Below are 15,676 nucleotides of genomic sequence, written 5' to 3'. Positions count from 1 at the left end.
TGATTTCAAAAGGAAAGTGGATGAGTATCCGAAGGAAATAAACTTATAGGCTACAGGGATACAGCAGGGAAATGGGACTGATTGGAATTCTCTACAGAGAGCCTGTTTGCACTCAGTGGGCTGAATGGCCTCCTTCTGTGTCCTAATGACTCTATGATTCCAAAAACCAACTCCTTTAGCACACAGATCTGAAAATACACCATTTTTGATACTAAATAAAAAGCCTAGATTATATGCAAGTAATTTTTTTTTAAAAAAAGTGTTCAAAAGAACTTAACTTGCAGCTTCAGTGCAAAGTACTTTGCCATTTTATGTCTCCTACATCTAAGTTAAAATCTAGTCTTCAAGATAAATCCTCAGCTGGGCAGTTACCTCAGTTTTGCAAACTCAACACTTTACCACATTATCTTTTAATGTAATCTACATTCAAGAACAGAATGGAGAGTGATTTCAATACTTTTAATTCAGCTGGTAGTCACAATCAGTCACCTGGTATAAAAACACATTTTCACTTGGTCGGAAATGTCAGGGTCTCATTTCATGTGCATTAAAAAGTACTGGTTCATTTTTTAAAAAAAGGATACGAAACCTATAAATTAGGGCCACCTAGGGGTAGCACCTCCCAAGCTATTTTCCAATACGATTCCATTTTAACACTAGAAAATAAATGTGAGCCCAGACGCCAAACAAAAATAAAGCAGCTCAGTAATATTCAGTATATAATTGTTAAGTTTTTTTGTATTATAGATCAACATAATACATCATATAAATATGAAAATCTGTGTTTTTAAAGTACTTTGTAAAAAATGTTATTATTTTATGTACCCAAAAGGCCTGATGATGCACATGTTGCAACACAGTTCCTCAAAATCCCACTTTACTGGCACAGTGCAAGTGCTCTCTGGATTTGGTCTGAGAGAAGAGGCCTCCTGTCACACCATTTCTTTATCCCTGTCTGTCGGGTGAAACCCCCTCTGCTATTCCGCTTCCCTGCTCCATCTTTTGTCAGATCTCTCAATTCAAAGGCTGCGTTGCGCAAGGTCTTGCTCTAGACCGAGTGAAGGCAGCTGCAAACTGAGCATCAATACTAATGAGTTCCCCATTCCCCACCTTTTCTCAGTCAACCCATTCCCCATCTCTCCTGGGCCCTTTTGCTGTTTCTTCCATTCCATCATGTCCATCTCTCCCTGAGCCCCTATTCCCCATCTCAATCTCCTCTCAATTTGAGTCCACTGTGATCTTCAGCAGACAATTCCCAACGCTCCCTAGCCAGTCATAGCCCTCTATGGATGTCAAAATCAAGCAGTAGTTGGTGGTACACTTGTGGGAAAGGTGGGTATTGATTTTGATTAAAATTATTAAGATTTATCCTTGTTTAGACACCCAACTTCAGGGTAATAGTCAAACATTATTTAAGCTGCCTCATAAAAATGCCTATTTTACATGTTGGCGCACCATCACAAGGGATCTTTTTAATTAATCTCCCAGGCTGGAGTCTGTGCTTAGTATAGGATCCTCCTGATTTTGAGAAAGTGTGGAGTGAGATTTTAAGTTGCACAGTTCCCAGCTTTTGCGGAATGTTAGTTCTTTACCCACCACCCTTGGTGGCAGAAAAACCACTCTATCCCAGAGATAGAGCCATGCAAGCATTCAATTTGAGATGAACCAGTTTCTGCCTCTACAGAGCTGGGCAGAGATACTTGTTCCATAAAGCCATTTCTTTTAACTGCTGCTACCTCGCTCATATCCACTTGCCCCATGTTTTACTCACTAGATATTACTGGTGATTTGAAGACCATAGTGATTGTGGTTTCAAGGTGAAACTTTTATCTATTATAATATAAATTATTTGGGGCAGTCAATATGTATTTGTTTCTTAGGTCTGTTAATTTATACAGATTTTATACACGCACACAACTTTACAGGGCAATAATTTTCATTGCCATTGGTAGTATATTCATATTTCAAATTGGAGGCTTTTCCAATAGAATTAAAGCTATGTTATCTACTCTTAACAAATTCTGAATTATCACCAGTCTTACCTATCATCAGTGCTTTGTTCATCATGCAGGAGGCGCTCCTTGTTCAGCCCAATCTTTTCCAATTCATGAGTCAATTTTTCCAAGTCATTGCTCACTTGTTGAGCATGTAATTTCTCATTCACAAGCTCCTGCAAACATCACACCATTTAGCAAAATTTCTCTGACTCATCAACTACTGAAGTTTATTCTTTGAGAATTAGGACAATGTGCACAATTTTTCACAATGTAAACATACTTCTATAAAGTATTGTAAACAGATTAAAAGTGAAAGATTCCTTAATAGCAAATCCAGACATTAATTACTAAACCAGCAGCCAAACTTAAGATAACAAGAAAATATTAATATTGCCAACCTTAAAACAAACAAATAACAGATCAGCATTTATAAAAGATGAGTATACAGAGCAAAAAAATAGTCAGCGCAAAAATAAGCCTGAATATTTGACTTACTCAACAGAATAGTCTTAACTTATGCTAGTGGTATTTATTGCAAGGGAAATCCAATGTACAAAAGAGTGCAGTGATAAATTTAGAAATTACTAATGGGAGATGTGTGCACTTAAGACACAAGGTTGGGAAGGTTACTTTCAATTGCTTTTTACCCAGTTCTGCCTGAAAACAAGTGGCAAAGGAAAAATCGGGGAGAAGGAAGGGGAACTTTGCATGCTCAAAGCCAACCTGATACAATTCACACAAATATTAAAACAATGGTACACTGGAAATCTGAAATAACAACAGAAAAAGCTGGAAATACTCAGCAAGCCTGGTAGCATCTGTGGAAAGAAAAACAAGGGTTAACGTTTTAGGTCTGCGACCTTTCATCAGAACATCTGATACAATTCACAGGTAGGCTTGTGAATAGGTGCACAGAACACACTCATCAGTTTTGTTGGAGCACTGTTTAAATATGCAATTTGAGGTTCTGGCTATAAGACATTCGATTACAATTTTGAAGTAGAAATGGGCAAAGCTTCAGTGTGCACACACTACCCATTTTCATCAGCTGTTGAATGGTCTAACTTAAAGGGACAGCTAGACACTGCTCCAGAAAAGGGCTCCAGACCATTTCTCCCCCCTTTTTATTTTATTGGAGTCAGGTGGAGAAGAAGCATCTTCTGGTTTCATGAAATGGTTATAGCTTTACTTAGCTCCCTCCATGAGCAGTTCCCCAACTCCTTGGTCGAGGCCGGCCTACAGTTAATAAAATTACTCTTACTTTTAACTCAAGAAAGTCTGATCAAATTGGCTCTTTCAAAACCAGAACAATTGGGCCTGGGGAAAAGGCACCCACTAAAGAGATTCTTTTTGGATTAAATCTTGTTGTAAACAATAGAAGGGGGAGGATGAATAAAGACAGGGGAGTTAGTTCATACCCTCACCAGGGGCATAACAATTTAGGGTTTCCCAGTCAGATGGTGACAAATTGAGGGGTCTCGCCTGGATCAACAACGTTGCGGAACCTCACCTGGGGTGGGTCGTAACAGAAGGAATGAGCCAGAACACTTCAATTTCTGGGCCAGGGATCAAGTTGCTTTGCATTAACAATTATCGTGACATTAAAAGGTACCAACACTATTAATTGCCAGACTTAACACACTTAATAGACAATAACTGTGATGTGAAAATCCAACAAGTTCTTCAAAATAATGGGGATGCCAAGGGTAAAAAGCTTTTTGTGTAAAGCAAACATAGGAGTGAGTACAAATCGACCAACAAGTTTGATATTTTGCAACTCACTTTCTCTTTTTAATCTTTTAATTTGCTGGCCAATTGCACATAAATAATGCCATGCGTCTCCAATGCATATTATTTTGCCAGCAAGTTCAAGCTGAGTGTATAAGAGCAAGTTACTGCATAAGTCAACTCTCAAGTTTGGTAAGAGTAAAACACTACAAATTCTGGAAATCGAGAATAAAGAAAGAAAATGCTGGAAATACTCAGCAGGTCTGGCAGTCTGTGGAGTGATGCTCTGTTTCTCTCTCCACAGATGCTGCCAGATCTACTGAGCAGTTCTTGTATTTTTGTTTTTATTCAAGTTTGGTAACCATTGCTATTAGCTTTAGTAGCGAAGCTACTTACAGTTTAGGTGAGATCAAATGTTTTGCTGTTTAAAACAAATTTCCGGTTCAAATATTTGCACACACTTGCCACATGGTATAGAAATTGTGTTCATTTATTACTCATTGCACATGATTGATTTTGTTGCCTTCCAAATCTGTGGTCATATTTCCAACAATTCCATTTTTGAGCCCCTCCAATCAGATATTTGTTCCCGCAATAGCATTAAAATGGCCTCCATCAGTCATAAAGGCCTCTTATGTGACTGTGAACACAGTATATCTTTCTCTTCTCATCTTTCTGGACCTCTTGGCAGCCTTTGTCATGCCTGACCAAATCATTCTCTTTCCAGGCCTCCCTTCTGTTGTCTAGCTGAGTGGGCTTATTCACTTCTCATTTGTAGCCAGAGAATTACCTGAATTGGCTTCTCTTCACTCTCCTGCACCATTACCTTTGGAGGCCACCAAGGATTCATCCTTGGTTCCCTCTTCTATTTCTCACTGACATACTGCCCTCGCTGACATAATCTGTAATCCGATCAAATTCCACTTGTACGGTGACAACACCCAGCTCTGTCTCACTTATTTTGACCCCACCACTGTCTCCACTTTGTCACTGCTTATTTGGTCTCCAGTACTGGATGAGCAGAAATTTCCTCCAAGTATAGATTGGAAAGACCAAAGGAATTGTCTTTGGTTCACACCAAAGGCCATTCCCTAGCTATCTACTGCATTACTCTCCCTTGCCACAGTCTGAGCCTGAACCATACTATTTAAACCTTTACATCCTACTCGACCTTAGATAAGTTCCCAACTTCAAATCCTGTCCATTGCCAGGAACCACCAAATTGCACATCTGTAACATTGCCTGTCTCTTCCTTGCTTCAGATTTTCTGCCTTTGTTACCACTAGACATGAATTTTCCAATGTGCTCCTGGCTATCCTCCCACCTTGCATTGCCATAAATATGAGTGTGTTAAAAACTCTGCTGCCATATCCTAAAATGTACAAAGTCCCCTGCACCTTTCGCCTCTACTCTCGTTGACCTACACTGGATCTCAGTCTGAAAACTTTTTAAAGTTCTCATCCTGGTTTTTAAATCCTCCACAGCCTCATCCTTCCCTACCTCTGTAAACTCCTCCGCCCCTAAAGCCCTCAAATTTCTGCATTTCTCTGATTCTGGCCTGTTGGAGCATTGAAAATCAGGGATGCACATCATAGGTGGTTCTGCTTTCACCTGCCTAGGCCCTAAGCTCCAAATTCCCTCTGTAAGCTGTGATATGTTTGCAGGACAAAGACACTGAGGCATACACATGAAGTTCTTGTAGCCCTCTGAACTGGTTTGTTCTGGTTTTGGTTTCCATACACATATACAAAAATGGCCACAAGAGGGTGCTATTACACTCCTTATTTAATGAGAGTTAAATAATGTTCAAATTCCTTACAACTTACATACATTTTGCTTTTTATTTTACAAATCCAACTTAACCACTGGTTTCCTATTTGTAAGAAGATACCACCTTTCTTGACCCAAACTTTCAAAACTTACGAAAAGGCCTTGACCCATTTTGGCCTGAGTCTGAGAAGTTTTCTCCAACAAAAACTGATTTTTGTCCTTAACCTTCAATTGAATTTTCCTCTTAATCAGCCATATCTGTTTGACTTGGATCAGAAATGGTTACTCCGACACAAGTTGTACTTGCAATTATTGGTACTCGCAACTATCCAATTCATCAGACACATTTAATTCTTCCCAACTCCCTTCTTCTTCATGAACCTCTGAAAATAAAACATGAGCCATATGTTCAAACTTAACCTCTCCACTAGTAAACATCTTGACCAAGTATGTGTGAGGACCATATATTTTCACAACTTTTCCTGGTTAGCCACTTCAATCACTTAGGCAATGATCATTCACCTTAACCTTCTGGTTCAATTTCAGACTTCTTTCTCTCACTCCACCCCTATCATGACTCCCTTTCTGCCTGGATTGTAGCTCTTCTACTGACTGTGTTAAATGTGACTTGAGCAATTAAAATCTCATTATAGGATGTCTTCTAGGAAACAATTCAGCTGGCGTTCTGCCGGCAGCAGTATCAGGTGTGTTACGGTAAATAAGCAAAAAATTCCCCAGTTTGCGATTCAATGACAACTGATGTTTCTTCCAATTTGTATATAGCACTTGTTTAACAGGAGTACATTTAACAATTTGTACTGTGTCCTCTGCTGCTCTATATAAAGCAGGATTGTACGGTGGAACTCTAGTGTGTTTGCCTTGCTCATTCTCAGGAATTTTACAAACTCTTCTGAACAAAACTGGAGATCTGTTGTCGGAAGTAATTTCCTCTGGGAACCCATAAGCAGCAAACTTCACAAAATATCTAGAGCTCAGCTAGCTGTTGTTCCATTCATTGGAAATCCCTAAACCCATTTTGACTGGCAATCTATCTCAATGAAAAGCTGCTGCCCTTCAAATTAGGCAAAATCTATGTGCAGCCTCTGCTACACTCCAGCCGGCCAGTTCCATAGTTGAAAAGGTACTAACAGCGGCTTCTTTTCTACTGCACAACATATCCTGCATTGTTTCACTTTGTGGCTTCTATGTCCTTATCTACCCCTTGCCACTAAAGATAGATTCTTGCTAAACTCTGTCAGGCTCACCCATAAGTGCTGATCATGAAGATCACACATCAAATGCGACCCATAAATTTCAGAAATTACAACTCTGGCTCCCCACGTAACACAACAATTATCAACTGGCAACTCATTCCTATGCATAGAAACAGCCTGATTATTAAATCCAGTATCTGTAATGGTCATCCATTTGCGATAAAGTCATATATCCTTGCTAATGCCAGGTCATTATGAATTGTTATACCATTACTATCAGCTGTGACTGGCAGCTCATCTACATGTGAAAAGGAAAATACACCTTTCTTGTTGGGCTCTACCACTGAAGGGTTGGTAATCTAGACATCACATCTGTGTTACAATGACCTTCCGATCGTCTGTATTCAAAATCGTACAGATAAGCAGTCTAAAATCAAAGGCCATCTCTGCAGTCGGGCTGCAGCTAAAGTGTGCACTGGAGACTTTGGATTCAACATTGCCGTCAGTGACTTAAAATCAGTTTTGATCGTGAAGCTATAACCATATGAGTATTTATCAAATTTTCTTATTAAAAAATTCAAAAACAATGTTCTAAGTATAATTTCATCTATTGGCAATGAAGGTGAATTAGGCAAATGCAATCAGCCTCCCCTTATCATTTTCCAACATGAGATTATAGCACTTATTCTGTATGGAGCCATCACATGTTGCTTAATCTTTTTGGGCACATCGTAATGTACAAACATTGCAACATCTACCAATTCACCTTTACATAACTTGAAAGCTTTGTCGTACTCTTTTGTCCAAATCCAGAGAATACCCTTTCCTCAAGAGTTCATTCAATGGATTTTTCTTTCACAAGATGTGGACAATGCTAGTTAGGCCAGCATTTACTGCCCACCCCTAATTGCCCTTGAGAAGGTGGTGGTGAGTCACCTTCTTGGAACTGCTGCAGTCCATGGTGGTGTAGGTACACCCACAGTGCTGTTAGGAAGGAAGCTCCAGAATTTTTACCCAGCAACATTGAAGGAATGGCAATATAGTTCCAAGTCAGCATGGTGTGTGGTTTGGAGGAGAACTTGCAGGTGGTGGTATTCCCACGCATCTGCTGCCCCTGTTCTTCTTGGAGGTAGAAGTTGTGGGTTTGGAAGGTATTGTCAAAGGAGCCTTGGTAAGTTGCTTCAGTACATCTTGTAGATGGTACACACTGCTAGCACCATGCATTGGCAGTGGCAGGAGAGAATGTTTAAGTTGGTGGATGGGGTGCAATCAAGTGGCTGCTTTGTCCTGGATGATGATGAGCTTCTTGAGTGTTGTAGGAAATGCACTCATCCAGACAAGTGGAGAGCATTCCATCATACTCTCAAGTTGTGCCTTGTACATGGTAGCCAGGCTTTGGGGAGTCAGGAGATGAGTTACTCACTGTAGAATTCCCAGCCTCTGACCTGCTCTTGTAACCACAGTATTTATATGGCTGGTCCAGTTAAGTTTCTGGTCAATGGTAATCCCAGGTTGATGACAGTGGGAGATTCAGCGATGGCCATTGAATATCAAGAAGAGATAGTTGGATTCTCATTCAGCCAAAACCTTAATGCTGTCCAGGTCTTGCTGCATATGAACACAGAGTGCTTCAGTATCCGAGTCGTCGTGAATGGTGCTCAACAAAGTGCAATTATTAGCGAACATCCTCACTTTTGGCCTTATGATGAAAGGAAGGTCATTGATGAAACAGCAGAAGTTAGTTGGGCTGAGGACATTACCTTGAGGAACTCCCACAACCATGTTCCCGGGATTGAAACGACTGACCTCCAACGATCACAACCATCTTCCTTTGTCCTAGCTATGACTTCAACCAGTGGAGTGTTTTCCACGATTCCAGATTCCCATCGACTCCAGTTTTACTACGGCTCCTTGATGCCACACTTAGTCAAATGTTGCCTTGATGTCAAGGGGAGTCAATCTTACCATGAGTTCAGCTCTTTTGTGCATGTTTGGATCAAGGCTGTAATGAAGTCAGGAGCTGAGTAGCCCTGGTGGAACCTAAAATGAGTGTCAGTGAGCAGGTTATTACTGAGTAGGTGCTGCTTAAACGCACTATCGATGACACCTTTTATCACTTTGCTGATGATCAAGAGTAGTCTGATGGGGTGGTAATTGGTTGGGTTGGATTTGTCCTGCTATTTGTGGACAGAATGCAATCAGGTTGCCAAGCATGGTGTGAATTTACCAAAGTAATTCACTAGCTGCAAAAAAGATCAGAGCTCAAAGATCTTTTGAGGGTGTAGTGCATTTCTTACTGCTTGAGCCATACCCTTGGTAGGATATAATCCATCTTTGTCTACCCTGCGACCAAAGTACTATACAAATTTTTTCCAAATGTTGGAGCATCTTTTTCAGCCTGTTAGGAACTGAAATAAGTATGTCATCCAATAGCACATTAATCCCTGAATTCCTTACAAAATTTCATTCATTGCCCCTGGAAAAATTACAGGAGCTGAAGAAACACCAAACAGCAGTCTATGAAACTGAAATAGACCCATGTGTGTCTTAAAAGAAAATATGGCTTAGACTTATCGTCTAAGTTGCAAATATGTATTTGTCAGATCTAACTTTGAAAAAATTTGGCCTCTTGACAACATTCTGAACAGATCCTCCATGTTTGGTAAAGTATTGGGTGGATTACATTCCAATACCTGATTTAGTTACCTTATAATCATCATATATCCTTACACTGCCACCACAATAGGGGTAGCCTAATTATTCTGTTCTACCTTAGAGATAATGTTCTCAGTCTCAAGTCTTTTCAGTTTTTGCTCTACTTTCTCCCCAAGAGCAGAGAGAATTGGATGAGGCTGGCAATAGACTGGTTTTGTGTTTCTCTGAACCCGCACATTAGCCTTGTATCCTTGAATCAATTTGCCAGTTTCATTAAACATCTGAGGGTACTTTTCAATCATGTTGTCTTGCAATGTGAAATTTGCTTCCACAGGAAAAAGTTCATTCCAAAATTAAGTGCTGCTAGCTAGTTTCTTCAAAACAAGGCATTTTTTTGACCCTTCACCATAATATGACAATTTTGCACATTGCGCATTGAAAGTAACTGAAACTGACATTTCTCATTCTGGGAATTTTCTCTCTTCCATACCTTTGTGATTGTGTGTGTGATTTCTCCAGCTGATGTTGATTCAAATGTTCAAGATACAGAAAGCAGGAATCACTGATGCATCCGTATTCTCCTCCATGTTTAATGGCACTCTATCCAACATTACTTGGATCATGGTGCCCTGAAAATTTCCACAAGGCATCCTTCTGCTTTGGATCATATGGATCTCAACAGTACTTCATCAACCTGTTGCTGTTTGATAACAGTATGCGGTGACTCATTTCCTCTCACCAACTTTTTTTCCATTTACCTTCTTCCGACATGCTTTGGCACGATGACTCTTCTTTTCGCAGCTGTGGAATTCTGCCTTCAGAAATGGACAATTCTGTGCCCAATGTTGGCCCAAGTAACAGTAGCAAGACTTTGTAGTACCACTGCTATTACTAACTATCTTGGTTGGGGCCTTAAGCTGACTCAGCGGTTGTTAACTCTAACTTTTCTCCAGTCATATTCCGCCACGTCCATGGACAATGCTGTTTGACAACCTAGGTCAAAAGTTAACTTTGGCAATGTCAGCAGCTTACTGCGAATGCGTTCACTTTTTAAGCCACATGCAAATCTATCTCACAATGCTTTCTTTGAAATTCTCCAAATTAAGAATGAATGAACAGCTTTTTCATGATAAAAACTCCCATGTCCTCACTGGGCAACTGATCCTTTGTTCCAAAATGATAGCTTTCTGCAATCTCCAATGGCTTGGGATTGTAGTGCTGCTCAAGCTTACACAAAATGTTCAATAGCTGTGTGGCTTTTAGCTTAGCAGGGGTAAGCAAATTCTTGAGTGTTTCATATAATTCTGGGCCCAGTTCCATCAAGAATATCGTCCTTTTTCTTTCACCTACTGCCTGATTAACAGTTGGATTATCAGGATCTTTGAGGATATTATTAACAGTGAAAAACATCCCTAGTGGCTCCACATACACTTGATGAAAAACTCTCGGTCATGACTATACTCTCCCAGTAGTCCAAAAATACCTGTTGATGCAGCCACCTTCAAAGGTCAATCCACCCACATGTGCAAACTGCGTTTCTCTAAGACTGGATTTTTAAGCCTATTACTCACCAAAATAAAATTCTCAGTTCTTCTGCTGGTTTGCTGTAAGCTTCTCCAACCCAAATTTGTTCAGTGAGGGAAATCCACAAGCACACCTCTGTGCCAGACTGGAAAATCTTTGCAGGGCAAAAACACTGGTGTATACACATTGAGTTCTAGAACCCACCTGAACTAGTTTATACTGGGTTTGGTTCATATACATAAATAGACAAATAGCCACAAGAGGGTGCTATTACTTTCACTTCTCCTTTCATGATTCTCCTTAAAGCCTACATTTTGAGCAAGGTTCTGGTTACCTTTCCCAGTTTGTCCTTATGTGGCTCAGTGTCAAATTTTGTTTGATAACATTCGCTTGAAGTGTCTTGGTTCATTTTAAATATTAAAGATGTTATACTAGCACAAGTTAGTTGTTTATATGGTTGTAAAAGGAACTCATTTCTTGATATTTATAATGCAATAATAAGAAAAATTCTGGAAGCTCAGTTGATGAATGAAACATGACTATTATAAATAAAAACTTCACATTCTTCTGCAGCTTTTTATGTCTGCTCTGGATATTAAAGAAAATGCTGAATTAATAAAAAGCGATACTCCCTTAAAGTATTTGAGTGCCAAAGTTGAGTGATGAATGTTTTAAACTGAATGTTTTAATCCATAATGTAGCTGCGAAGAACAGTGAGGAATACAGGAAAGGTAATATGTTAAGAGTATTTGAAGTGCAGGGAAGGAAATGAGGCAAAAGGGACAGATTGAAAACTGAAAAACTGGAGGAAAGATGCTAAAGAGGAGAAAAGCTTGTGGAGAAAATGTCAATCAGTTGGAAGGCAGGATTGGACACTGTCACAACCAACCATATATTACTTAGGTAGAAAGGTTTTGAGATGAGTTTTAGACTTTAAGTGTGCTAATGCCTCTATTTAAGATAATGGGCAACTTTATTTCTTACAGGAAATGCTCTTGCAACCAAAAGGTTCATTTCAAAAATTCTTAGTTTTCAAAAGTTGCAAGACATCAGATGCAGCAAATTTACAGGCAAAAATTAACTAAAATCTGTGCTATAAAAATTCATCATTTAATATGACCAATGTCATTACTTAATGTTAATTTGTAAATTGTTCTAAATCTCTGGAAAATATTTTCTCCACAAAATTTTCTCCTTCTCAGTATTTTGCCTCCAGTTGATCAGTTTTCAATCTGTTCCTTTTGCCTCATTTCCATCCCTCCAACCCAAATACTTTGTGACACGTTAGGTTGGATTTTCATTCTGTGGTGGGGGCGGGTTTGAAGGGAGGCGTGCCAGCAAATTTGTGTCGCCAAGTGGCATACCAGTTTCCCAATGCAGTCTTGCCACCCAGCGATTTTGGTGGAGGCATCTTATCGTGGGTCATGGCAAATTGTCTGAAAGTGGCGAGTCATCAACTGAGGTAGTTAACGAGCCACTTCAGAGGATCTGTATGGCTGTTTGAGATTTTTGGAAGCAATGCATGCATGGGAAACATATTTGTTCAGCAGCACATGCAAGGAAATGAGGTGGCTGCTGAGCATAGAGTCAGAGAAGCGGGAGCAATTACTGACCCTGCATAAATGGTGGAAGAGGCAGAGAGGGCCTCCTGCATTGGCACACAGTGGTCACAGAGCAAGTAAAGCCATCTCTGGACAGGGGGCTCAGCTACTCTGAATTGGCGACAAGTAGGGATGGGCAATAAGTTCTGACCCAGCCAGCAAAGCCATGTCTCATGAATGAATAAAAAAAACAGTAATGAGGAGCATTAATAACAACAAATGCTTTCAGAGGGATGCAGAGGTGATACCCAAAGGACAGGGAGGGTATGACGGCCCTATGTTCACCAGACGGTGTACTGACAAAGAATCAACTTCCTGGATATGTTAGAGCACCAGTGCTGCCAAAGGCAATTCGTTGCTGACTTGTGTTCCCTCAGGAAGAGGGCAAGACTCACCAGTCATGGGGCATGCCCCACTAGCAGCTGTGGGAGTGACAGTGGCACTGAGATTCTTTGTCTCTGGGTCATTTTGAGAGCCAGCAGCAGACTTCTGTGGCATATTGCAAGCAGCCTCCCATCATAGCATCAGAAAAGTAACAGATGTCCTGTATGAAAGGGCATCAGAGTACAATGTGTTCCAGACGGATGAGGCCACACAGGCACAGAGGGTCATGGGTTTTGCTCCATGTTAGGATTCCCTCACATGTTGGACTGAGCCCATGTGGCCATCAGAGCCCTGAAGAGCATCCAGGGACATTTATAAATCAGAAAGGATCCAACTCCCTCAGCATACAGTTGGTGTATGACCATCAAAAGCATTCTCTGCATGTGAGTGCAGTGACCATGATGCTTTCCTCCTGAACCAACTGTAGTGTGCAGCTGCTCATGCCACCAGAAAGACTATGCTAGGGAACAAAGACTATTGGTTGATGCAATGGTGGCACAAACTGCCATCTTAGCACAAGAGCCACCATATAGCAAGTAGATTCCTGAAGATGAGGTTCAGGTTTCTTTATTGGTTGGGAGGCACCCTCCAGTACACTCCCTCAAGGGTTTCTTGAACGGTGGTGGTATGCTGCACTCTGCACAACATGGTCCTCTAGAGAGGTGTTGGCCTGAGGAGGAAAACGTGGGGCTGCGGCACACATCTTCGGAAGAGGAGGAAAACACGGTGCAGCATGGTGATCCTGTGTTGTAAGGCCTTCTACAGATCCGATGATGGATTAAACCACTGACCAGGTTGGCAGGGAAGCTCAGGCTGCACTAATCCATGTATGCTTCTCATGAGGACAGATCATCCTGGATGGCAATTGGCATAGAACCACACCTTTCTCACAAGGAGTGGCCGCATCCAGAATGACTGCTACATAGAGCTGTCTCCTGTTTCCCCATGCCAGGAAGATGCAACCCCACTGGCCACACAGTATCCCAGACCACCCACCTTTGCATCTCATAGACATTTCATTGCGCTGGGCCCTCAGAACGGTGGGATCACACAATTCAGGGGGCAACCATTAACTATTTCATTATGCTGATGTTTAATCAGTGAACTGGAACATCATGGTTCATGTGGGTCACTTTTGTGAAGTAAAACTACCGATGTGGTATCATCTGCATGCAGCCACCCTTATGGGGTGCTCCCTCTGCAGCTGAGGCAGAAGCAGAGGCAGATTGTTCTTCTATGTCTGCTGGTAGCAGAGATGCCAGGGTGCCCATCCTTGGCATCACAGTGCCAATGGAAGTACCATCACAGGCTGCCACACCTGCAACCTTGGTCACAGGGGCTTGCTGTATAGATGATGCCTCAGTCAAAGTGGCCACACCAGCACCTGGTAACGAAAATGCCTGTGAGACGTGGCCACCTTGACATCATCCCTGCTTGCTTCAACTCTTATGGCAGTATGCATGTCCGAGGGAACCAGCAGCTGGGGTGCATCTGGTATCCCATCCACGTATCTTTGTGCTATCAATGTAATTAACTTTTCAATAATACAGAATGTGGCATGCATTCCGTGTCTGTCATTAAGATGTTTCTGCATCCACTGAGCAGGAGGCCCTCCATGAGTTAGGCCACTCTGTCTTTGGATGTACTCATGCATTCACATGCCTGAGACATAGTGGAACACATCTCATGAATGGACTCCTCCATTCTCAGCCCAAAGCTCTGTACTGCCTCAGGAAACTCCAACATTTTCTGTTTTTATCCCATTAAGCCAATGTCAGTTTAGTTTTAATCTACCACTACATGGTCCCATTATTCTCCAATTGGGGAATAAACTAACCAATGCTTGTTTGCCAGTTTATTTTTGGTGAGCTGTTGGACCAACTTATACCCCTTTCACCGTCTAAAATTAAAATACTTATTTGAACAGCAGCAAGCATCATCTTTATGTGTGATGTGACTTTATCACCCTGTCCTATGCAACTCTTTTAATACTATAACTAACATTTTCATTTGTTTACCGGCAAAAATATTTCCATATTGTCTGCATCTCCCAGTGCTGCAGTTCAGATTTGACATAACCTAATCTCTACCTATCCTTGGCGTGTCCTACCTATCAGTATATCCAAATTGCATGCTCCATTCGCTTGCTATTTAACTCATGTTTTTTTAAATCTGTATCTGCCAATTACTTGAAATCTCTCATCCCATGTCACTTTGTCACCTTGCTCTCTTTACCCCAAATGCTTATGAATAGCTAATTGTGCTACTGCACACAATTCATGCTGTCCAGCGCACTATGTATACACTTAAGTGTCACCCTAACTTTGTAAATTGTATGTCATTCAATTCCACTGATTTATTCTTAAAAGAATAGATCAGGACCCTATATGGGAAGTGAAAAAGAATACCAACAATAAAGCAGAAACTGAATTAATTATGTTTTCAATATTTTCCAGATGTCGGAAGTACACATACATGAAATGTCATAAGGTTGTGTTTGTTGCTTAAGCAGAAAAAGGCTGAGCTCAAGCATAAAAAGGCTGAGCTCAAGCACATGCTGATGACTACACTGCATCATAAAGAGGAAAGTCTGTGGAACATATGTTCTAGGGAACCGTCACCCCACAGGCAGAGGAGTCAGGAGTAGTAGAAATGATTGACCACTTCTAGGGCAGAAAGGAAAGGCAGACAGGAACAGGAAAATGCTGTGTCTGGAATTGTTCAATTGTTAGTCAAAATTGGATATATAGGAGAACAAACATAAACAATGCCATGGTACAGTGGAGGAAGTGGATATCCATGG

General features: G+C 40.9%; 1 protein-coding gene across 7 annotated transcripts in view; it reads right to left on the bottom strand.

Annotated features, from left to right (window-relative positions):
* Nucleotides 1-15,676, bottom strand: part of LOC121292611 (girdin-like) — a 334,505-nt gene that overhangs the window by 133,271 nt on the left and 185,558 nt on the right. For all 7 annotated transcript variants that reach the window (XM_041214804.1, XM_041214830.1, XM_041214822.1 and 4 more), the window contains exon 16: nt 2,043-2,170. In XM_041214804.1, coding sequence (XP_041070738.1) covers nt 2,043-2,170 — 128 coding nt within the window. The remainder of the gene's footprint in view (nt 1-2,042; nt 2,171-15,676) is intronic.

This window comes from Carcharodon carcharias, chromosome 2, assembly GCF_017639515.1.
Source record: "Carcharodon carcharias isolate sCarCar2 chromosome 2, sCarCar2.pri, whole genome shotgun sequence".
Classification (NCBI taxonomy): domain Eukaryota; kingdom Metazoa; phylum Chordata; class Chondrichthyes; order Lamniformes; family Lamnidae; genus Carcharodon; species Carcharodon carcharias.
Note: the sequence above shows the minus strand (reverse complement) of the source record. Positions and strands in the feature narration are given on the sequence as shown.